This window comes from Amphiprion ocellaris, chromosome 9 (assembly GCF_022539595.1).
Source record: "Amphiprion ocellaris isolate individual 3 ecotype Okinawa chromosome 9, ASM2253959v1, whole genome shotgun sequence".
NCBI lineage: Eukaryota > Metazoa > Chordata > Actinopteri > Pomacentridae > Amphiprion > Amphiprion ocellaris.
The window spans coordinates 15586829-15609900 of NC_072774.1; the positions used below are offsets into that span (position 1 = coordinate 15586829).

At 37.7% G+C, this 23072-nt stretch overlaps 1 protein-coding gene across 2 annotated transcripts; it reads right to left on the reverse strand.

Annotated features, from left to right (window-relative positions):
- Window positions 1-1524: 1524 nt before the first annotated feature.
- Window positions 1525-16691, reverse strand: tbx20 (T-box transcription factor 20). Of its 2 annotated transcripts, none has more exons than XM_023299742.3 (8): window positions 16059-16691; window positions 14857-15094; window positions 13630-13794; window positions 12298-12406; window positions 9531-9689; window positions 7870-7946; window positions 5571-5686; window positions 1525-4980 (listed from the first exon to the last, which is right to left on the reverse strand). In XM_023299742.3, exons 1-8 carry the CDS (start codon window positions 16186-16188, stop codon window positions 4652-4654), a joined length of 1323 nt encoding a protein of 440 aa, XP_023155510.1. In that variant the 5' UTR covers window positions 16189-16691; the 3' UTR covers window positions 1525-4651. The 2 variants fall into 2 exon arrangements, with proteins under 2 accessions (XP_023155510.1, XP_023155511.1); XM_023299743.3 differs by having other exon boundaries at window positions 5571-5683; window positions 16059-16689.
- Between the last annotated feature and the right edge of the window lie 6381 nt (window positions 16692-23072).

Consider the following 23072-nt stretch of genomic DNA (forward strand, 5'->3'; position numbering starts at 1 on the left):
AAATTGTCTAGACTGTATTTCTGATTAATTCAATGTTATCTTCATTGAAAAAAAGTTTGCTTTCAAAAGTAAGGACATTTTTAAGTGACCCGAAACTTTTGAACAGTAGTGTATGTGTCTTGCCTTTTAGCTCTGTTTTACTTTAAAATGCTGCTGAAATCGAAAAATTCTAAAATAAAACATATGTCAGAGTCAGAAACATGTTTTCACAAAAGTCTGGGCACAAATGAAGTTACTGTGTTTTCTTCTGGTAAGCACTTTGCCAGTGAGTTACTTCAGCAGTTTATAGTTAACTCTGATATATTGTTTACCACTCTACAGGAGTCAATGCATTACTGAAGTCAAACTTTCAAGTTTGTAGTTTTCAGTCAAACTACAGATTAACCTCTATACACATGGTAGACAATGCTCAGAAACATGGACAAGATGTTGCACCGATGTGTCCTGGTTTTTATATGAGCTCTTCAGTTAGTTTTTACATGCACAAAACAAAACTGAGATATTCCAAAACCTGCCTGATCATACTCAGGATGTAAACATGTTCACGAATCTCTCTTCATCTGTGTTTTCCACTAAACAATGTCATTAAGTGACAAGTCAAAACATGAAGCATGGAAAATCTATTTCATACCTGGTTTAATGTTTTAATGCTGACGGAGTTTGTATAATCATGTGAAGACCATTTATATCACACATGACTTGCTCTGTGGAAGCAAATCAGTCACTTAAAGCACAGGCGTAAAGAATATAATTAACAGCTGCTGAGTATCAGTTAGCTTCAGTTTCAGTTCAATTAAATTATGTCGTTAATGTTATCGGTAACACCTGTGATTTTGACCCCTTTTTTATTTTACAGTTTAATTACAGATGCCTTCACTGCATTTGTAACCTTTTTCAGTATTATATTATTTAAGACATCTGCCTTTTGAGTGCAGCTGTCATTTATTTATTTTACAATATTACTGTTTTAAACTAAGATAGACTACTTTCTCAGTTGTGAGAGGTTGTGCCAGCCTCATTACAAATTTACTGGTTGTGCAAATCTTAATATTTAAGGGGAAAACATCAACAGTATGTGTGTTAGGTCTTACAATATACAGAATTTGCTCCTTTACAGTCTGAAAGATTATCTCATTTAAGAAAATGGTTTTAATTTTAAAATTGTATAAGTGTAAAAAACATTCTGGTTAAAGCTTGTGGTCCATCTGATGGTGAATTTGAAGTTTCAGATCAGTATGACTGCTAAAGCAATAGAGTTACAGTTTAAGCTCTTTCAAAACTATGAACTGAACATGTGTTGTACGTTGACCACTAGGTGTCGCTGTAGGATATGTTGAAGCAGCTTAAAAGCAACGGAAAGCTGTGTTTTTGCCTACAAATGACAAACTTTGCTAATTAACATGTTGAGTAATACAGTAACGTGTTTTTAGATAACTTCATGTTTTAATTTATTACTGATAATATGGCATTCATTGCTAGAGAACATATTTCCAGAGAGTAAAAAAAAAAGAAGAAAAAACAGCGTTTTGGTGGTGATATATATATTTCTCATGGTTTACAAATAACTACTTTTTTAAAATGCAGCTTAGTACATTACACATTATTTCCAGAGAGCAAAATAAATATATTGCACTTAAAAATCATAAAAACACAATCTCGTTGGGTGTGGTATTCAGATCATGGCATACAAAAGGGAACAAAACATTTTTAAAAAGAGATAATTTTCAGTGGTAAGTCGAGACTCAGAGGTGTTTGAACCTTTACAATGATGGGACTCAACACTCAGCTCAGGCTGTACATCAGAAAAAGACCTAGATTTTATTTCTAAAACAAAGGAATGCTTTGTCCTGCTCACCAAACAGATGAGATAAAATCATCTTCCCTGCAACCCTTATGTCCATGTTCTTCTGTATCCGGCTTAACGTGATGTAAAAATGTGGAATAAGTAGGACATTTACAGTGTTTTGGTTAACCAGCTCATGTTGCTCTTAAATACACGTATGAATATTTTTTCACACAGTTCTTTGCACTGATCGTCATGCGGCGACAAAACAGCATCAAAAGTGAGACCTTTAATGAAGCGAACGCCCCTTTGATGCATTTCAGTGATTTTTTATGAAGAAACAGAGAAATGCTGATTTTGTGCATGATGTGACTCATCGCTGCAAAGACATTTTGTCAAATACTGTGTCCTAGTTCAGTGAGTACAGTGAGATTATTTCATCATTTCTACTTCTTTCCAATATGATTAAACTTTAGTGGTAAAAATGATTCTGCATCATAATATATATAATCTAACTGTTAAGGGAAATTTTTCATGTTTTGGGTACAACTGATTAAAACTGGATGTTGAAGGTTTTCACAGACAGAAACATTTTTGATAGGGGTCCCTTAAGTCGTGTTTTTTAGAGAAATTCTTAGCTGAAGTGATTAAAATTTAACAAATTAAAATTAGCCAGCTGATGCTTTTGTAATCACTTAATCAAAAAATTCCAAATGCTCACTGGTTGTAACTTCTCAAATGTGATGATTTCATGCTTCTTTTTGTCATAAACTCATATTTTGGCCTTTGAATGTGTTACATTCTGTGCTTTTTGTTATTTCTCACCAATTTCTGACATTTTACAGGGAACAAATGTGAATATTTTGTCATTTTTATGAGCTGAAATTTGTTGGTAATTGACATATACTCTGATAGAGATGCAATTTAAGCAAACAGCCCTGTGTTTATTGACTCTGGCAGCTTCCAGCTCTGCATGCTTTAAATGATGCTGCAGAGAGCCATTATTTCCAGGTGTGGACGACCTGTCGGCATGCTCTGACGCAGCCATGAATCAGATGGATAACACCTGCTGAAGACCGAATGCTTAAGAGGTTTCACAGAGCTGAAAATGTGGTAGAGTCGAAGTTTCAGCTCTTTACAATGAAAAATGTGAACTCACACTGTTACTGTTTCTCTAAATTCTGACATAAAACAGATTACAATGAACGTCTTCTAATCCAACCTGTTTGGGGTCAGTGTTTGTAAGAGCTACATTTTCAGTCAGTTTCACTTAAGTAAATCAAAGTAGTGAATTAAAATATGGCTATTTTGAAACAGATGCTTTTGAACGTCTCTTAGAAGTTAAGGCCCAGGCACACCACACAGTGACACAACAAAATTCATCCATCTGTCTTTGTGAAAACAGCAAATATGGCTTGTTTTAAATTGTGTTTTTTTGAGGTGTTTATTTGTGAAGCTGCTTCTTTACCGACACATATCTGACCAAACTAGGTGTGTGGATTCTTTGTGTCAAGAATTACAATAGAAATGGTCAAACAGAGCTCACTGGTAAACTACTGTAGAGTGGAAACTATCATCTTACATGACAACAAGCATGCTAGTGCCAGTTTGTCACAATAACTCTTTACATTTCTTTGCATTTACTGCTGCTTGCTTCTCGCTAACATTTTGCTCTCAGGATTTTACAGTATTTGCTTCATGATTTAGTGTTACAGAAAACATTTTAGAATTCTTAGAGCTAACAGTTAGCAAGTCCATTAGCACAGGTGTGAATAGTGTGTGGGCTTCAGTTTTATTCCCCCTGCTCTCTGATGTCATTGGCTCGACTAAATTTATGTCCTGTGTAATGGTAGTCTATGGGATTTTTTTTTTTTATGTGCAATACTGTGAGTTGCCACCTGGACAACTCAGCAGCAGCAGTCCAGCTCTCTTAATATATTCATTTTGAACACTTCACCCCCAGGAGTCCATGTGTGTAGCCACTGCTTCCAATAAAAGTAACCGATTTAATATTTGGTGTGCCCGGGCCTTTAAACAAAGCAAAAATCCTTCACCCTTTCACAGACAAGCTCATTCATACCATATTCTTCAATATAAAGTTTACCAAGTGTGTTTGTCTACTGCGGTCAGCATGCGTCCTATGATTTTTTTCTTTTTTTTTTTGGCACTATACAGTGAGAATTTTCTTATGAGTAAATGTGGCACGTTTGTTTTTGTACAGTTCATTTTCACGTACGCTTCTGACAATATTTTCAACAGTGTGGAGTTGTAAGTTTGAACTCTACATATGGCTGGCTTTCTCAAAAACAGCGGAAAGCTGAGATGGCTTCTCCGCCTGTCTGATACATTGAAATGTTTGGTGTCTAACGTACTGTAGCATCAGATGAGTTTCAGTCTGAAGAATTACACAGCAGCCTGCCATCTTTAAAGCCTTCGTAGAGACCGCGTTACAACTGATAAAAGTTAAAAGGGAGACACTTCTACTTATTGTTAAATGAGTTGAGGATCCACTTTCTGTTCTTCAAAGGCCAGGATCAAACATGCTCCTGCTATCATCTTGCTTTAGGTTGTATAGTTTGTACTGAGGTTGGAAGTGTTTGTACAATGTCTCTGAAGTGTTCATAGAAACCACAGGATCTGCTGGTGTTTCCGCAGGTCCTAAGGAGGGTGCCACAGTCCGCCTTTGATTGGCTGTCAGTACACCTCATCCTCTTCATGTCATTATCATCACCTCACTCATTGCAGGTGAGCTATTTACAAAGACCAGGGGGTAAGATACAAACTGGATGAGGAGTGATGAGCCGGAGTGGAGAAATAAGGTGGGTGAGCGTCAGGGCGAGGTTCGGCTGTCTCCTCTGCAGGACCAAGTCATACGAAGGGTGTCATGACAGTGGAGGAGTGGCGGAGTCCCTGGATGGCGGCGTAGGGCCCCTGCTGGAAGTAGTGGTGGTAGCGGGGCATGTGGAAGGAGGGGAAGGATGGACCGCTGCCTTGCATGGTTCCAGCCAGAGCGGTGGGCGTCAGCGGCATGCCCAGCCTGCTGTAGGGCGGCAGGGAGCCCTGGATGGGGTGAGGCAGGGAGGCGGTGCCGGTGCCCATGGCCGACAGGGACTGTGGGTGCTGGAAGCCCGAGAAGCCGGAGGTGGTGGTGACCCAGGAGCTCAGGGAAAGGTTGTCTGAAGCAGTGAACGCTGAACCTGGAGGAGACAAGGTGAGAATATAAACACTGGGTCGGTATGCAAATAAGTTTTAAGATGAGGCTTGCAAAATATTGTATTTTTCTGGCTGCCAACAAATAAAAAAAACAGAACTCATGTCCTTTACTTCTGTACTGTAAAGCTCCAGTGATGTCCAAATATACTGATTACATAGTATATTACCAGCATTACTATGTATTTTGAACTAATCATTCACACCTATACTGGACAAATACTTTTCTTAAACCATTTTTGACATGTTTACTTGCCACATAAAGTCACTAGTGGACAAAATGGTCACCACTAGATGAAATCTGTCAGTCAAACATAGAAATAGATACTTCTGTTTTCATAGCATTAATATGAATTTATATTAAACTACAGTGCCCAATCATTTGAGGAAACCATTGAGGCTTTTTTTTTAAAGTAACTACAATGTTTAGCCACAGATGCAGTAACACTTTGTTGGTTTTTGACTTTTGATGGGATTTTCTGACAATAACAAATATTCAGAACAACACCAGCTTCATCCTAAGATCCACCTGATCTGCTGTATCTGTGCTGACATGATGTTCCGTTTGAGTGCTCACCTCTGGTGTGTGTGGCGTGTCCATCCTCGCTCAGGTTCTCCTCGTCCCCAGCGTAGGTTCGGATTGGCGACCGGGCGTACGAGTGCTTGTGGATCAGATTCTCAACACTTTCCCTGCAGCAAAAGCCGAAGAGAGAGCCCCAAAATAAATCTCTTTTTTTCCATTTTCCATATTTATTTTCTGTGGGACATACAATGCACCTGTATTTGTACCAAATTAGCTTCTATATCAGAATATTTACAACTAAAACAAAATAAACATATACTAAAGATGTTGCAGAATTTCACTAAAATTTTCATTACTGTTAACCTTCATGTAACCAGAAGAGCAGCAATGTCACAGAATGTACGTGTACAAAATAAAACAAACTCTAATGATCACAAATAAATAGATTTTTTCCATGTACAGTCACATATTTTAGTAACTGTAGAAGAAAATTGTGATACATAATTTGTAACACTGTGGTTAATTTCTTTAAAAACAAACAAACAAACAATTTGAATATTTTTTAAACAATCTTAAACACATTGCACTGGCTAATTTTTTCACCAGGCCAAGCTTTAATGCCACTGAATCTTATCGGTCACAGATTTACCTGTAACACCAGTATCATCTAGCAATTATATTATTCCTCGCTTTTGAATATTTTGGTGCATTCACAAGGTATTTTTGCTTGCAGGTTTGTTTTCGTCAACATATCTGAATTTGTGTGACTATCTGTATATTCTAATGTTTGTGTCGACTGTGCATGTAGATTTTGGTGTGTGTGTTCACAATCCCACAAAGTGCATTAGGTCATTTGAGTCTTGTCAGACAGCACTTCTCAAACACAGTGACACAAATTGTTGGGGGAGGTAGTGCATGTGTGTGTGTGTATGTGTGTTTGTGTGTTGGTGGAGAGAGAGGCAAGTGGTCTACATCATGAGAGCCATGCGTCCACATTAGCAACCCCCCTTCCCCTCCGCAGCCTCCGCCCCTCCAATTAGGTTAGGAAAGTGCAATATCTGTCAGCAGAGGAGTACAAATGTGTGTGTTTTTATCAGCGTTGGGCCCCTCCGGCGCAGAGGCCACAGCGAACTCCCACAATGCACAGCAGGGCAGGGGGGAAGCAAGGAAGGGAGGGGGCGGAGCATGCTGGCTTCAATCAGTCACTGCAGCCAATTGAATTACAGTGTGTTTTAGTGCAGTGGCTGACTCCAGACTAATGTGATTTCTGCAGCTCCCGAAGATCAATTGATCAGGTCTAATTCACAGCCCTCAAAAAGAGAAAGACAGAAGAAGGAGGAGGAGCAGGAGAAGGGATGGGGGGGAAGGTTGCAGGGGGTGTCTGGCTGTGTTTCGGCGGTCTCTGTTTGGGATGTTTGATTGAGGGAAATGGGCAGATGGTTTGATTTTGTCAGCTGATTTTGGTCGTAGTGCCGGAATCGGGAATTACGAGAAGTGTGTGTTTTGGCAGCATCCATAAAAATCCTTTGGACGGCGATTTGTAACTGTGTGCATGTGTGTGTGTGTGTGTGTGTGTGTGTGTGTGTGTCAGAGACATAGAGAGAGGCTGGTCTAGTTTATGCACAATATAATAAAATAAAAACACAACATCTATCTACAGGGTAAGAAAGGCAAAAATACTAAAAAAGAAAAAGAGAAACAGGAAAATGAGCAAGAAAGAAATAAGAATAATACTGAAAATTGAACAGATTTGAAAAGACAAGGGAAGACAGGAAAGAAGGGAAGACAGGAAAGAAAGAAAGAAAGAAAGAAAGAAAGAAAGACAGAAAGAAAGACAATGATGATAAGCAAAAAATGAAAAACTAGAAAAAAACAAGTAAAAAAATGTAAGAAAGACAGTATGAAAGAAAGGAAGACATGACATTAAAAACAGAAAGGCAGGGGTGCATAGAGAAAGAGAAAACAATGGAAAAGAAAGAAAGAAAGAAAGAGAGAAATGAAAATAAAAAATCAAGGAAGGAAAGAACAGAGGATGTGTGACAAATGGGTGAATGAAAGAAAGATAAAAGGAAATAAAGAAAAAGTTCAAAGCGAAGATTAGAGGACTACGGAGAGAAAAACTCACAAGGAAGGAATAGGAGTGAAAACAAGAAGGTAAGATGTGAAAAAAAGACAAACAGACGGACAGATTATATTAAACGTGGATTATCTGTTTCATAGAGAGAGAAATAAACAGTGTAGCTTCTGTATTTACTAATGAGCAGCAACCCTGGATATCTAACGCTCCTCCCTCCTAGTGTATCTTATCAGGACAGAGGTAAACAAACAGTGCAGGGCCCAGAATCCCCTGTACCTCTCCATGTCTGTCAGCCGCGAGGAGTCCCGGAAACCTTTGGCGAATGGGTTGCTGTCAATCTTCAGCTTGGTTATCTGTGAAAACACAGCAGGAGAAGAGCGAAACAAGTCAGGCGGGTCAGGCTTTCTTCTCACTCTGTTTCTGTCTTTTCTGCTTCATGAAGCTTCTCTGTAACGTTATCACAATACGGCAAACATCATGTAAAGTCTGGGCTTTAAAGCTATTTATTTTTATTCATTTTTAATAATATGCCTACTCTTGTGCTACAAAACAAGGTGTGGGTTGAACTTGTACAACTTACCATCATAGATAAATACTAAAAATTAAAAGAGATTTTCAGTGTTGGTTGCAAAAACAAACTTAATATAGTTTATCTATCTGCTGTCACTGTCTGGCCAGTTTCCACCTGATTTTACATCCTTCTATTTAAAGCCTATAAGCATCCCAGAATCAAAGTTTATGGTTTAAACTGAAGAGGACCCTTGTATAATATAAATGTAAAAATCGGAATGACACAATTTATTTATCTTTGTAAAAATATAGGATATTCAACACACTTTTCTCTAAATAAATTAATTTGCATGCTCCATTGTACATATCCTGATTCCCAGATTCCACGTCCACCAAGTAACAAATTTCAGTTTGATCTTTAAAAACGCAAAGCTTCGGAACAGCAGTATACTTTATTTCTGACTACATGTTGCTTTAGCTTTATCCTGTAGGTTTTGAAGGATGCAGAAACACATGATGCAATTGATAATAACAAAAATTGGAAGATACTTTTATCTTAATCCTTTTTAACCATGAAAAGTATCATTGAGATTAAAATCTCTTTCATGAGAGCATTCTGGCCAATTAAAAAACAACTATAGCACCTATAAACATCTAATTTTAACTTATTTGTAGCTTATATGTTGCAATTGATATATATCTTAGGTTTGGTTCATGAGCAAATGAACAATCTGTACACAATGGTTTCTGCACACCAGGGGGTGCTGTAGAAAAGCATTTATGTTTCCATTATTTTTTTCCAACAATTATGGACAGACTTCTTTCGATAGGAAGCCAGTAAGATCCTCATTGCTGCTCAGATGTTTAGAAAACAAATGTACTTGGGTCTATTTATTAAATTTGGTGACATTACATTTGTCCATAAATTGCGAAATGACAAGGTGGACACTGAGTTTCTGAGTTAGCAACACAGGTTGCAGGTAAGAGGCTCTTTTGTAAATCCTGTCACTATTCAAGTGATCAATATGTGGAACTCCTTTTTCTCCAAATGGACTATGGTTGTTTAAAACTCAAGCTGAGACTGTATTTAAAGAGCAACCAGTCAGGTCTTTGCCGGTTTTATGGTGATTGTATTGTATTGTTGTTTGTGCTGTTTGGGTATGGTAATAAACACAAATTTATTAGTAGCTATTCTAGAACTTTCACATGATATCACATGATCTTCCTCAGGTCAAGAGGGCACTTTCAATCTTAACTTTCAAGCCTACAAGGTTATGAAGCCCTTAAAGTGCTCAGACGGTGCAATGTGCTGATGAAGCGCCAGAAGAGCTACTAAATGGAGCTTGTACCTATTTTTATATTTCATGGGAACCACTAGCATAGTTTTGGCAGACTCCTTTGGCCCGCATCAGCCAACAATCACTCACCAGCTGGTTTTGATAGGCTGTGACGGCGGTGAAGACGGTCTCAACGAAGACAAAGGTGCGGAACTCCTCAGATTTGAGATTAAGCAGTGAGGCCGTGTGGTCCTTCTTCTTAATAATGTGGACTCGTGGCTGGTACTTGTGCATGGAGTTCAGGATGATCTGCAGAGGATGAGGAGAGCGGGAATCAGCTTACAGAGAAATATAGACTGACAGACATGACGCACAGGCTAACTGGGGTAAAAACAATACATGAAGATCACCGTCAGGCTGCTCTAATGGGAAAGGATCTTTCATGTTTTTCTTACTGCCAGCAAATTTCATGAAAAGTCAAGAATCAACAAGTGTTGCTTGTGTACTCAAAGCCTGATTCATCGTGTTTCGGTGTGCCACAGAGCTCCATTACAAACATATCAGTGAGCCATACTGTTGCACCAGCCAACATGTCCCTTCATTACCGCAAACATACACACACACACACACACACACACTGCAGTTTATTTTGACTCAGTCCCACACACACCCTCCTGCTGCTGGAAATGTGTATTAATTTGCAGCTAAAATAGTCCCCAACAAGTGCACCATTTCTCTCTGTTTCAGGAACATTTACTCAAAATTATAGTGCTTGGCTGTTGTAGAAAATTACTGAGCCTCTTTTTTCTAAATTAAACAGTGTATCTGTGAGCCATTTTTAAACATTTAAAAGCTTGCAGCCAAAGACAGATGCACCAACACTTTGTTAGTTTTTGTGTCTGTGAGCTTTGTTGACAGTAACCAAAATATAGAGGATCTCAGCCTCATATTTAACATGTTTAGTAAAAATATTGCTCTTAATTGCCTAAATTGTATAAATCCCATGGTCATTATAAAGGTCAGGAATTTTTGTGTTCTATTTTAATTCAGCATGCACAAAAAGTCCTAAAAATGCTTCAAAATACTGGAAATCTGAACATTTGATAGCTGGGAACATTTCATATGATGACAAAGATAAAAACCTCCACAACTGCAGCACCAGGTTTAAATCTTAGTATTTCTGATATTTTTTATTTCATGAATGTATTAAAATGTTGCCAGTAGTCAGTCACCAAAATAATAAAAATTAGAATAAATATGCTAAAGTAACATAGAAACAATTGTGAAACGGTCATTTCAAGACCTTTCTAACTGAGCACAACATGGCCCTATGAAATTGCTACCTTCTTTGAGGATCTTTGCATAAATATTTTCAGAACAAAAAGTCTTCATATGCAGCAAATGTACAGGTTTCATTGAAAGGGAAAAAAGAGGAACACAAGGTTGAGAAAGAGAGAGATTAGGATGCAGTGTGGAGACATGAAGAATAAAAAGACAAAGCCAGGAATGCAGTGATCGGGAAGAAAGAGAAGAATGTGAACAGATAAAGTTGTTAGTGCTGCAGCAGCTGTAGCGTCAGGGCGAGAGTTTTCCTCCACGATCATTACTGTCTGGCTGCAGCCCAAGAAATGGTTTATATTTGTCTTTCTCCACTCATTTAGGCCAGTAAATATAGAGTAAAATAACAAATGTAATGTGTGTGTGCAGACGCTTTCAGTCATGCAGATGTTTCTGTTAGTTACACAAGGAGTCACATATATTTTCTTTTATTTCTAGAGCCAATTATTTAGTTTATAAAGACCCAAGCATGTTTAATTTTATTCCGTTTTTTAAAAAAAGGATGTTACTTTTATTTTTTAGCAGTTTCTTAAGCTTCATGTCGAATGGCATGAATGGTACATTTCGGATATTATTGGATGTATTTATTTAGTAATGCTTTAGTTTGTTCTGATTTCAGGTTACCTCTATTTTTAATGTGCAACTACAGAGTACAAATTTATTTTATTTGATTCAATCATTTCTGTAGCATGTCACTCAGTAAAGACAGAAATATCAGCAGTAGAAGCTGGCTGAAAGACGGACTGGTAAATATCACCCATGTATTGCTGCTGCTGCTGCTGAATTTTCCAAATTTCAGCCGTTCATTGGTAGAATTACAGAAACAATTTGTTTTGTCATAAAAAGGGGGAATATTAGTTCTGCATTTAATTAGTAATAGAATAATGTAGTGACTATTCAGTTCTTTTATTAACTCTTGAAATAAATATGGCTGTGAATGTCTCTTTTTAGTGTACAATGTTTCCTCTAAAGTAAATTTAGCATCATATTTAACTGATAAAATACATTTTAAAAAAAATCCTGCTAAATGATCTTTTACTATACTTTGACACATGCTCACCATGAAATCTATTTGTATTGGACACATCCATGCAAATAGAGTCAGTAAGCTATTTTTGGACTTTTTTTTTCTTTTTTTACTGTGCATTGTTTTTCTGGTCTGCTTGTGCTTGCCATCGTGATGCCTTCAGTGACAGGAGGATTAAAAGAGCAATTTGCTTGAGTCAGTAGGCCTAGAAAGTCACACCGACCGTTTTCTCATCGCTGCACTGCAATTCTAAATGTGTTTTCATACGTGTTACATTTCTAAGTAAGCCACAAATCCACCAGAACTTTTAACAGAGAGGCCTCAGAAAGTCAAAGTAAGCTAGTGAACATATTTAGCTAATTACCATACTTGGCTGTACAGTGGTTAGCTTGAGCAGGTTTTGTTGCCTTAAATTTAGCCACCTTAAAGTATTTTCACAGGGTTTCGTAACAGCAAAGCCTCTATAAGTGTTCGTTATAACAGGGATTAATACCAGACATGTTGTTCTTAGTTTCCCGAGACAAAAGAGGAGGAAAAAAAGCAGGCGCTCACATGTCCGTGTTGGTCCAGTTCGTTGTTTGTCAGCTTGACTTTCTCGAAGGAAACCATTTGCTTCATGAGCTGCTCCCCGGTGAACGGAGAGTCCGGGTGCACGTACAACCTGTCGCAGAAGAAGAAAAGAAGCGCTCTGATTGGCTGAGAGGCAGAGTTTCGTATCCAATCAACGCGCAGCCATGAGACCCACTACCTGGCAAATAACGAGTCGCTTAGCAACCGTTTCTAAGTTAAAAAAGACGAAGTTTTTCATAAACAAATAAATAGTGAAAAAATATGTTTAGGAGAACCAAAACAAAAACCCATTGCCCATAAAACACGCCAATATCGAGATTTACATTTTGTAAACCGAATACATTGCTTCATTTATCCCAAGAAATGCGTGTGCTAAAAATGTTTTGTTTTTTCGATTTCATAAAAAGACATTTTCATTTTATGTATTTTTTCCCCATTGTAAAGTTGATGTCTTAACTGTTTCCAAGCTGCCTTGCACACCTGCTATGACCGATTCTAATAAGTCAAGCACTAAATCTGTATTTTTGTTGCTAAAGGTGATCACATTTTCACTTATTTAAATCCAAAAAATACTGGAATTAGCACATAAAATATCCACAGTATGTAAGCATTTAACTGTCAAATATAAATTTGCTAAATGTGGTCAAATTCCCCTAATTCTCCGAAAAATAAAATTAAATAAAAATGATTAAATATCCCAAATAGCCTGGACCTCATTGTCACTAATGCTTAGTGAAAACACGGTTTCAGCTGGTTTATTGCTCAAACTGACATCAATCAGCGTAGAATAAATGTTCCCAGATGGTTCAAGATTAAATTATTTCATTGGTTTAAATTATAGGCTATGGCTGTGACGCCCCACATCCCACTTTTCTTTTTATTATAGTTGTTGAATATATTCACCTAAAAGAAAAAAAAATCCAGAAAAAAAGGGGGACCACATTCTGTCTATAATATTTAAACAACAATTTGTGATGTGAATGTGGGACTCGCTGACATTCTTATTTTCATGCACTTCAGGTTTCGTCGAAATAAAAATAGGCAACATTTAATTCAGCCACCAATTAATAACAAACATACGGATTATTTTAACTTTATAGCTAGAGAATTTTTAAAATGTCATATTACATATCTTTTTAAAAACTTCAAAGCCAGGCCTCCAACAATGGTTAAATGTTTAAAAACAAATAAATAAATACAATGAATCCTTCTTTTCCCCATTGTTTTTAGATTTATTTATTTATTTATTTTTTTTTAACCCTCTTCCTTTTGCCTAGATGGTGTCTGTAACATGAACAGGTTGGGTGTGTGTACCTGGCGGGCAGAGGGGGGTCCGCCTTGCCGGCTACCAGCCAGGAGGAGCGGTGGTAGGCGTACCGGTACCGCTTGTTGTCCACCGGGACGATGTCCATCAACACGATGTACTTGGAGTCCTGGTCCACCCCCGAGAAAGAGACCCGGATGGTCGGAAACATCCTCCTGATGGTGTCAAGTTTTATTATTATTATTATTATTATTATTATTATTATTATTATTATTATTATTATTATTATTATTATTATTATTATTATGTTGCTGGAAAAATCACATTATTGTTGGGTTACTATTAGTTGTTGTAGTACATTTTTAATTGCACCGCTCATATAAGAAATCCTGCAAAAGTTAGACGTCCATCAGTATTTCTTTTTTAAAAGAAAATGTAAGGGTGGAAACAGCAGCCTATTGAGATCACGTCCTTCCAACACAAGAGAAGACTATTTTTTAATGATTTTTTCTTATACATATATTCCTGAATGTTATATGCAATTAATTAAGGATTACTGTAAAATGCTGTTCCAATTACATCTCTATAGTACAGGAGAAAAAAAAATTGTACATAGTTATTACTGTTTTTTTATTTCTTGGCAATTTCGCTAACCAAATGTAGCCACGTGAAAAATCTAAAGTCTGACAGAACTGAATGAGCGTGTTAAATGCAGATCGTGTGTATTCGTTTAATTGCAAAACGGTTTTAAAACCATGACCTCATTGTTGTCAGTGGCAGCTTTTAATGTGCAGAATATAAAGGTTGCATAAAATACCCACAAGTGAATCTTGTCTGGGCATATAAAGCCTCGTTTTATTTTGTCATATATTTGTGTGTTTTATTGAATCAATTTATTCTATGTGCACAAACCAGTGTACTGTGTGGCGTTAATACTGTGACTGTTACCTGCGTGTTATTTTCACGGGGCTCTAGACTCTGAAACATTAGATGAGTTGTCGTTTCACAGCGTTTTCTATCGATAAAGTGTGTGTGCAGTGTGTTTGTGTTGTTGCTTCGTCTGAAGAAAGATCCCAAAGAGCTACAGAGGAACTTTTTAAAAATTCATTTTAGGTGTTTATATCTTTCTCTGTAATCTGATATTACTGTGATCGCTCAATGTTTCGAATTTGGTCTTTCTAGTTTATTATCAGATCAAATTAACAATTGAGATAATTTCAAAATAACTCACTCTTTTTGTTTTATTTTATTGGAATTTTTTTTTTTTTTTTTTTTACCTTCCAGACTTGGTGATGATCATCTCGGTGCCCAGCTCGTGGAATTTGTCCCACAGTTCTTTGGTCTCCAGGCTGCAGGAGATCTTGGCCATCTCCTCGCTGGGGATGCCGGGATTGGTGGGGATGAGCGGCTCCGTGCACACCGTGGGCGCGCTCCCGCCGAAGTCCCCGTGGCCGTCCAGAGAGGACAGATCTGCCAGAGACTGCTGGTTGCAGGAAGACTTCTCCACGAACTGCTCTGTTTGTTTTGTTTTGTTTTTTGTTGTTTTTTTAAGGCGAACGTGGAGGGAAAAACAGTCAAGATTATTCTCATTTAGAAAACTGCAATTTAATTTCCATTCTGATAAAATATCTCATAGTCTTACGCATTTTAGTGTCGTTATTATTACATCCTACAAATGCTGCTGTGTGTAAATGAATAGTCCGGACTGCAGTGTCTAAAATGACAACAGCTACATTTTATATTTGAATCTATAAAACATGTCTATCATTAATGGAAAGGAGCTTATTTGTAGGGTCACTCAAATTATCTATATATCTGTTTTTAAAAGCCTGTCTGATTATATGTTTTATTAATACACATGTATTATTCACTATTAAATATAATAAGACAAATTAAATCAAAATAAGCAACCCAGGCACATTGAGCCGATTTTTTTTGTTAAAAGTTGAACATTTAATAAACACACAACGAATCCTTTTTTTTAAAGTTTCAAATGTTCCTCATAAGACAATAAAATTAAAAAATGCAGTGGAGGAGAGAATAACATCCCATGTTGCCATATATTTCACGTACAACTAAAAAAAGATCCGATTCCTAAAACAAGGTCATATTATTTCCCATTTAAACAAACTAAAATAATCCATTTCATGTGTTAATTTATCAACAGTCTCTTCACAGATGCAACAAAACTCTCATTTTGAACACTGATAACTACTCTTTTAAATATATCTGCCAGGTTATAAGACTTATCTTAGATTTTTTAGCAATGCATTAAAGGACTGTCTCAGTCACACACATTTAATTCTTGTTTAAATCTGTTTCCTCGTCATGCAATTTCATTTTTTTCTTTTCTTATTTCTGTAACCTATTCTTGCTTCAATATGGAGTTATTTAAATCCCTCAAACTTTTTCGAGGCACAATATTTTATAACTAAAATATATAATATTAAACCTGGATAAGTTTTCTATCCCATCTTACCGAGAGGCTTGATGGTGTTCTCCTCCGCCTCCTTGTCCTTACTGGGCTTCCCGCTGGACATCAGGGCGGCTATGGAGAAAGCATTTGCCCGGGATGAGAGCTGCGGTTTCGGGGATGACGTGTACTCCATGTCGGTGGAAAGACTTGGACTAAAATATTCCCCTTTGATTCGAAAAGAAGAAGAAGAAAAAAAAAATCCTCCAGAAACGCTTAACTCCGCCTGCTCTCTTGGCTCCCAGCGAAGGAAAAAGTGGTTTTAAAAAAAAGCGCACGAAAATACGCACAGCTTCTCCTCGACTTTTACGCACAAACACTGCTCGCTTAAACGGATAAATACTCGCCACTTTGGAAACACTTGTCACTGCCGCGTTATGAGGAGTCTCGTTGGATGCATGTTGAAGGAAGGCGGAGGGTTTGTTCTCCTCAGACTTGTGCTGCGTCCTGCTGCGGTGCCAGATCTGAGGCCGGCTGCTCTTTGGGGCGCTTCAGTCCGGTTCAGCCTCTCCTTATAATTCCACTCTGCCCTCCAATCGCTGCCTCTGCCTCCACGTCACACTCCCACTGTCCCACAGCAGCTCTGATACCGAGCAGCCAATTAAATAACCTGAGGCTGTCAGAGCTTTTTTCTTTCTTTTTTTTCATGCCAAAGACCCCAAATACAGAGTAGAGTGTGGTCAGAGAGGGCTAATTTCTCAGACTGTATGCGCTGGAGGTGACGACAGAAGGGAAATGACAAACATATGGTGAGGAAAACGTAACTCTGTGCTGTCATTGCACAATATTAAAGAGGGAAATAATCAGTGAAATTTACTTTATATTTGGAGCCCTCTTGAAAGCCCCCAGACCACATGTTGGGAACCACAAACCCAGAATGTCAACAACAGAAATTTTCCTGGAGACTTTAGGCCGAGATGGTGCTATCTGATAATTAATGTCAGCAGTAGGATGATGATGACAGCTTTACACCCTCATGGGCACACAGGGGTGGGAGAAGCATTCAAGTATTTCAGTCAAATTTGATTTGCAATATAGCTTTTTGCAGAAAATTTCTGTGCATCAACATATTAAACATCTGAATGATCAGGAAAGACACTATGAATTGCAATGCAATCAACTTTTCCCCCTGTAATTACATTGCTGATGCCTGCTAGTTTTTTTTGCATCGTATTATAATCCTTGTGTATTTGTCTTTGTTTCCCTTTGTCTTCTTTTCTATTGTCAGGCTGGTTTCATGATTATAAATGATTTTTTTCTGTACTTGCACACTGCATCAAATTGCCCCTTGACAGAAGAATAAATGATCTGAATTGAATTAAACTGAGAACACTGCGTTCGATTCAGGTTGTTTCCACCAATGAAAAATTAAACTGTAAAAAATGTTTGAGCTGTAGTTGAAGTGATGCACTGTTTGGGATAAATCTCACTTTTCTCTCTGCTTCGGTAAAGGTGGGTTGCTTTTGTGGCTTTTTTCAATTTGAAATTACATTTTGCCCCTTTAAACTGCAAAAGTGCAAAAAATTAGGTTTAATGCTTCACTGTGCATCTGAGGTCCACATTTATTCTGTTCGTTTATTTTGCAAACAGTGTTAAGACAAAGAAAAAAATTGTACATCTAATGACAAAAATCATGTTTTACATTTACATTTGGGTAACACGAATGCTTAAGTTGGAAAAAACTGGAAACTCCAGTTGAATTTCCTCAATTTTAAGTTGCAGTGATGCTAATTTGAGAGAAGTCAAGCAATTTAACTACACCTGACTTAAAACTTTAGCACTAATAATGCTTGCTAACTCGATTTGTATGAACCTAATTCAGTTGTGTTACCAGTCAAATTCAGTTCATTTTAGTTGGTCCAACAATTCCTTATTTTTTAGTATCAGAACAGAAATGTTTCAGTGCTTCTTCAAGGCCTTCAGTTATTTTCTATGCAGTAATGGCTGCCAGAAAGTCTCTGTAATCACTGAGTGTTTTACATTTATTTACATATATTTATTTGGCACAAACATTTGTCCACAGACATTCATGGAAAACAAAGAAAAGCCTTGTGAAAAGATGCCTTCACGTTCAGATCCATAATCAAATATCAAAAAGTCATGTGAAAACTAACATATAAGCTAAAGATAACTATTTTTTCCCCTTCTTTTTGTATAAGGGAGGGAGAAGCACAAAGTGAGGTTCCATCAGGTTGTAAAAAAAAAAAAAAAAAAAGTATAGTAGAAACACACACATAAAAATGATTGGCTGGGGTGGAAAAGTTTGTAGCTGCTGAAAAAATGAATAAATAAATGGAGATCATATGATTTCAGTCTCACTCAGGCGCTGCTGGAGGAAACAGATGAAAATATCAGACTGGTGTTGCAGAGGATTCAAACAAACACGCTTGACATATTTCCATCTTTATTTTCCGTATTTTCCATCTGATTTTCTTTTGCTTACAGTTGAGGTCATGGCTTTGTCTCTTCTTCTGCTGTGGTTTAACAGCACAGACTGGACAATTAGCGCCACCTGCTGTTTATGTCAATGCAATCCGCTCCTAAAATTCACATAACAGTAGCAGATTCATGGTTTCTTTTGGAAATATATTCAAAATCTCAACATTAAATTGTCCACAGAGAAAAAAGAGCACATTTGGTGATTACAGCCGTGATGCGTCATTTGAGTTCCACCTGCAGGCAGCAGAAAAAAGCAGTCAGAAAATAATCTGACTCTGAATTAGCACATGGCATAAAAATCTGCCGCTGTCACTTCCGGTGCGTAAGAAAAGCATTCATCTCCCTTAGAAGCTTTCCATTAAAACTATTTTTAAACATTGAATCACAGTCAATTTAATTTCCAACAGAATGTCCAAAAAAGACTCTTTCATGTCAAAGTGAAAACTAACTTCTGCAAAGTAAAATAAGGATAATAATACAAGTAAATTTAAAGTGTAAAATGAAGGATTGCATAAGTATTCTCATTCTTAAAAGTCAAAACACTGATGAAGAGCAGGGCTGACTGCCTGTTTCCTTGCTGCTAACTGACTGGCGAGTTGTCAAATGCTGTGGTTAATACAAATTTACATTTTTAAAAGAAGAAAAGTCAATTAAATGAACTACTACAAGAAGAAAAAAATGTATATATTGTCCACATTAAAAGTCTCTTGTACAAATAGTTTGTTCTTTTACAATGTATGACTGTAAAGTTACATGATTTTTAATGTATTTAAATCATCTAACAAATATGATTTTAGAGATGTTTGCTGTTGATTTTACTTTTTTGTTACATATTTTGAATGTTAAAGTATTTCACTATTTCTTTATGTATTTTCTTCTGACTCCATTGCTGTCAGATTGCCAGATTTATGTATGTTAAGGATTTTTAAAATAGTCAGTAATTCATTACTTCATTACTACATCACAGATTATCTGGTTTGTTGAATTCCAGATAATACGGAGAAAAATACAGGAAAAAGTATAACTTTAAAGCCCTATTTGCGCAGGATTAGTATTACCTCAGGACCAATGGTGATTTGTAATAACTGCGGAGGATGTCTGTGATCTTAACCCAGTGCGAATGTGATATGTCTGTAATTTGTAAAGTAAAAATTCCACCACAAATTACCTACCATATTTCGCCAAACACCGACCTATACTAGTCCCATGCGAATCTGCATCTCGGTGACTGGGGGATATTTTAGTTTGTTGTTTTTTTATTGCACGCCTTTTTCTCCCTCTTTCCCGGTTGAATTATGGAGGCTGTGGTGGAAATTATTGACAACATTTTAGGTGCAAATGCAGGAGTAGGCTGATACACAACAGGCCCATGGATCATTTGTAGAAATGGTAAAATCAGATCAACAATAAGAGGGAAATTTTGGAGGATATTGAGATGGATGAAAGTGTAGCAGCATGCGGTAAGAAACCTTCTTCTAGGCCTATCTTTCAACAGGCTTAATACAAACGCACTCGTGGCCTGTCATCCCGACAACGCTGCCCATTGTTCTCAAGTCACATTGCTGCTTTGGCATAGTTACTGTTGCCATGACGACTACATACCACATTAAAAGTGATCATTTTAACCCGAACCACAAGCTTGCCATAAACCTAACCAAGTGGTTTTTGTGCCTAAACCTAACGAGACTCTAACAATAGCGTTGTTACAACATAGGCTTTTAACAGTGACATATAGGCCTAAGGGTTTTGGAAATCACAAATTATGTTGTCCTGGCGACACTGTCGGTTCAGCATGTTGGACAGAGCAGGTATCACACCTTACAGATATTTGTCATTAATTTAACAGGTTTTAACAATTTTTGAATGTTAAAATGTTCCACCATTTCTGAAAGTATTATGTTGACGCCATTGCTACCAGATTACTTTTTTTTTTTTTTTTTTTTTTTACAGTGTAACCCGCGTTAACTTGCCTACACCGGGCCAGCTGACCAATCAGAAACAAGCTAAAGTAGACCATTTCAGACAATGGTTGAGAAGAGGTGCTGCAGCCATGTACAGTAGAAGGGAAATAATGTGCTTTTGAACTTTTAAGCATATAAGCATATTGTAGTAGACCCCAAAAATAAAATTATAAACCTGTGAAGGTGCATAGTGCGGGCACTTTAAAACTCCAAACACACACATACAGGGACCTTATTGAGAGCAGGAGCAGCAGTGTTGGGTTAATCTGTTCTATGGCACACACCAGTGAGCACCTAATCTTTCTCACACACACACACACACACACACACACACACACACACACACACACACACACACACACACACACACACACACACACACACACACACACACACACACACACACACACACACACACACACACACACACACACACACAGCTTTCACATGACAACAGGAAATTCACATTACTTTTATGGGCCCCACCAGCAGCAGTAATAATTGCTCCAACAGTAGCAGCCCAGTTGCTTTTAATGGTGACAACAGAGCGGCCTGCAGCCTGTAGAGCAGCTCTGTCAGGCTCACGCTCCCCACTGTTATCATCATATTACTGTCCTTAGTCACTCGTTCAATTCTCTATCAAAGAAGATAGCTTTCAAGACAGATGAAATAAATCTTTTTTCTTTATTTCCCCTGCTTTCAACTTGATAGAGACTGAATCCGGTCTAGACGTCACCTAACGCAGAGTGTTTATCAAGACAAAATGCTTTTGCTTCCTGAGACACACCACTGCTGGTTTCACTCAGCAGCCAATCACCAAGAAGAGCTGCATGTGAGCTCAGAAACGGGAGATTTCGAGAAGCACCTGAAGGCATCGTGTTTCCTCATTGCTGACTTCATGTTTTTTCCAAAGGTGTCTGCTTGTGTGTGTGTGTGTGTGTGTGTGCGTGTGTGTGTGTGTGTCTGTGTCCTCAATGTCACTCTCCCTGCTCTCTGAGAGATGGAGGCTCACATAAACACCGAGCCAGAGATCCGCCGAGCAGCTAAACCCATTAGGAGACTCCTGAATGCAAATCCGCTGCTGCAGATATTTAATAAGAGACCTGCGCCGGCAAATTAGATTACCTTACAATTGCCAGTGGATAATGTGCTAAAAGCTTTCCCACTTAAGCGTTACTCCTTACTGAATATTATTCACACTTTGAGGGGCTGGTGCAGCCTTAAAGAAACAGACGGCCTGGAAGTGAGACACAGATGGTGGTTGGTGTCAGTGGCTTTCACAGCGGAGTCAGAGAGAAAACAGAAAAATGAAAGAGGGACAGTTTGTCTGTTTTGGTGAACTTTGTTGTTGTGCTTTTATAATATTAGTGTGCCATCTGACTGACATGATTGTTTCAGCAACACCGACAGATGAACACACACTTCATCTTATGTTCTTATTTCCTTTCTGGGCCCTTTATTTGCCTGATTTTACATATATGCATCAATTTAACATCTTTTAGCACATTCTAGAGGGTTATTGACTTAAACTGAACTTTTCCAACTACATTTTCTTTCAAAAATAACACATTAGAATTGTTTATAAAAAGCATTTTGTAATAAATCATTTAAAATTATCTGCGTCTTCCAATTGAATCTTCCCAGACTTCCACCAAAATTGAGGTTGATATGCAAAAAGATTTTGCTGTACATTGGTGCAACTGATTACAATAAAATTAGAAATGGTTTAGAATGTATTTTCATTGATTACAACACAACAGCTGTTTTATGAGAACTATTTTCAGCTCCTCCATTTTTGGGGTTTTTGACAATATAATCTACTACATATGATAAGAGACAAGACTTGCAGTGTCCTCTTTATGTAAAAAATAAAAAAGCCTCTTTTCTCTTTACTTGGAGTTGCTTTTCACAAACCAGCCTCATTTATTCTGATCCCAGAAGCACCTGTCTGACACCAACCTGAGGAACACTGCTGTAGTAAATCACATTAATGATGGACATGAACATTTCTGACACCATGTAGAGGTATGTTTCTCTACTGACAGCCAGACTTACTTATTTTTTAGTCAGAAACATCTATTTATATGTATTCCTATACTTCATATAGTGGTTTATCTGACATTTTATAAATTGATCTTACAAAATACATGGTAGTTTGCTGATAATTTACCTGTTAAACCACTGGGTTTGCATTTTTTGACAAGATGGGTGTTTCCTTTAGGAATAAATGGGCTTGTGACAGGTCAGGAAGTGGGGAAGTATTGAGATAAAATCTTTAGCTGAGGTTCAGGAGCAGGACCACACCTTAGTCACTCCCCTTCCTGTCCTACGTCTTTACATACTACTTTGTCTTTCCCACACGTTCGTTCTCATGTACAGAGCAACACACATTGCTCAACCATGCTGCCAGTCTAAAGGATTTAGAAAACTCTGACTTACATCAGCCATCAGTCCTCCATGAGGAAACATTCAGCCCGGCTCCAGACCTCCTCCACAATGATCAGCATAATCCAACGAGGCCCCAGAGACGAGGGGATCAATCCAATCAGAGCTCCTCTCTCCATTCTCCAGTCGCATCAGACACTCCTCATCCGATCCCAATCAGGGAGGCTCTTCTCAA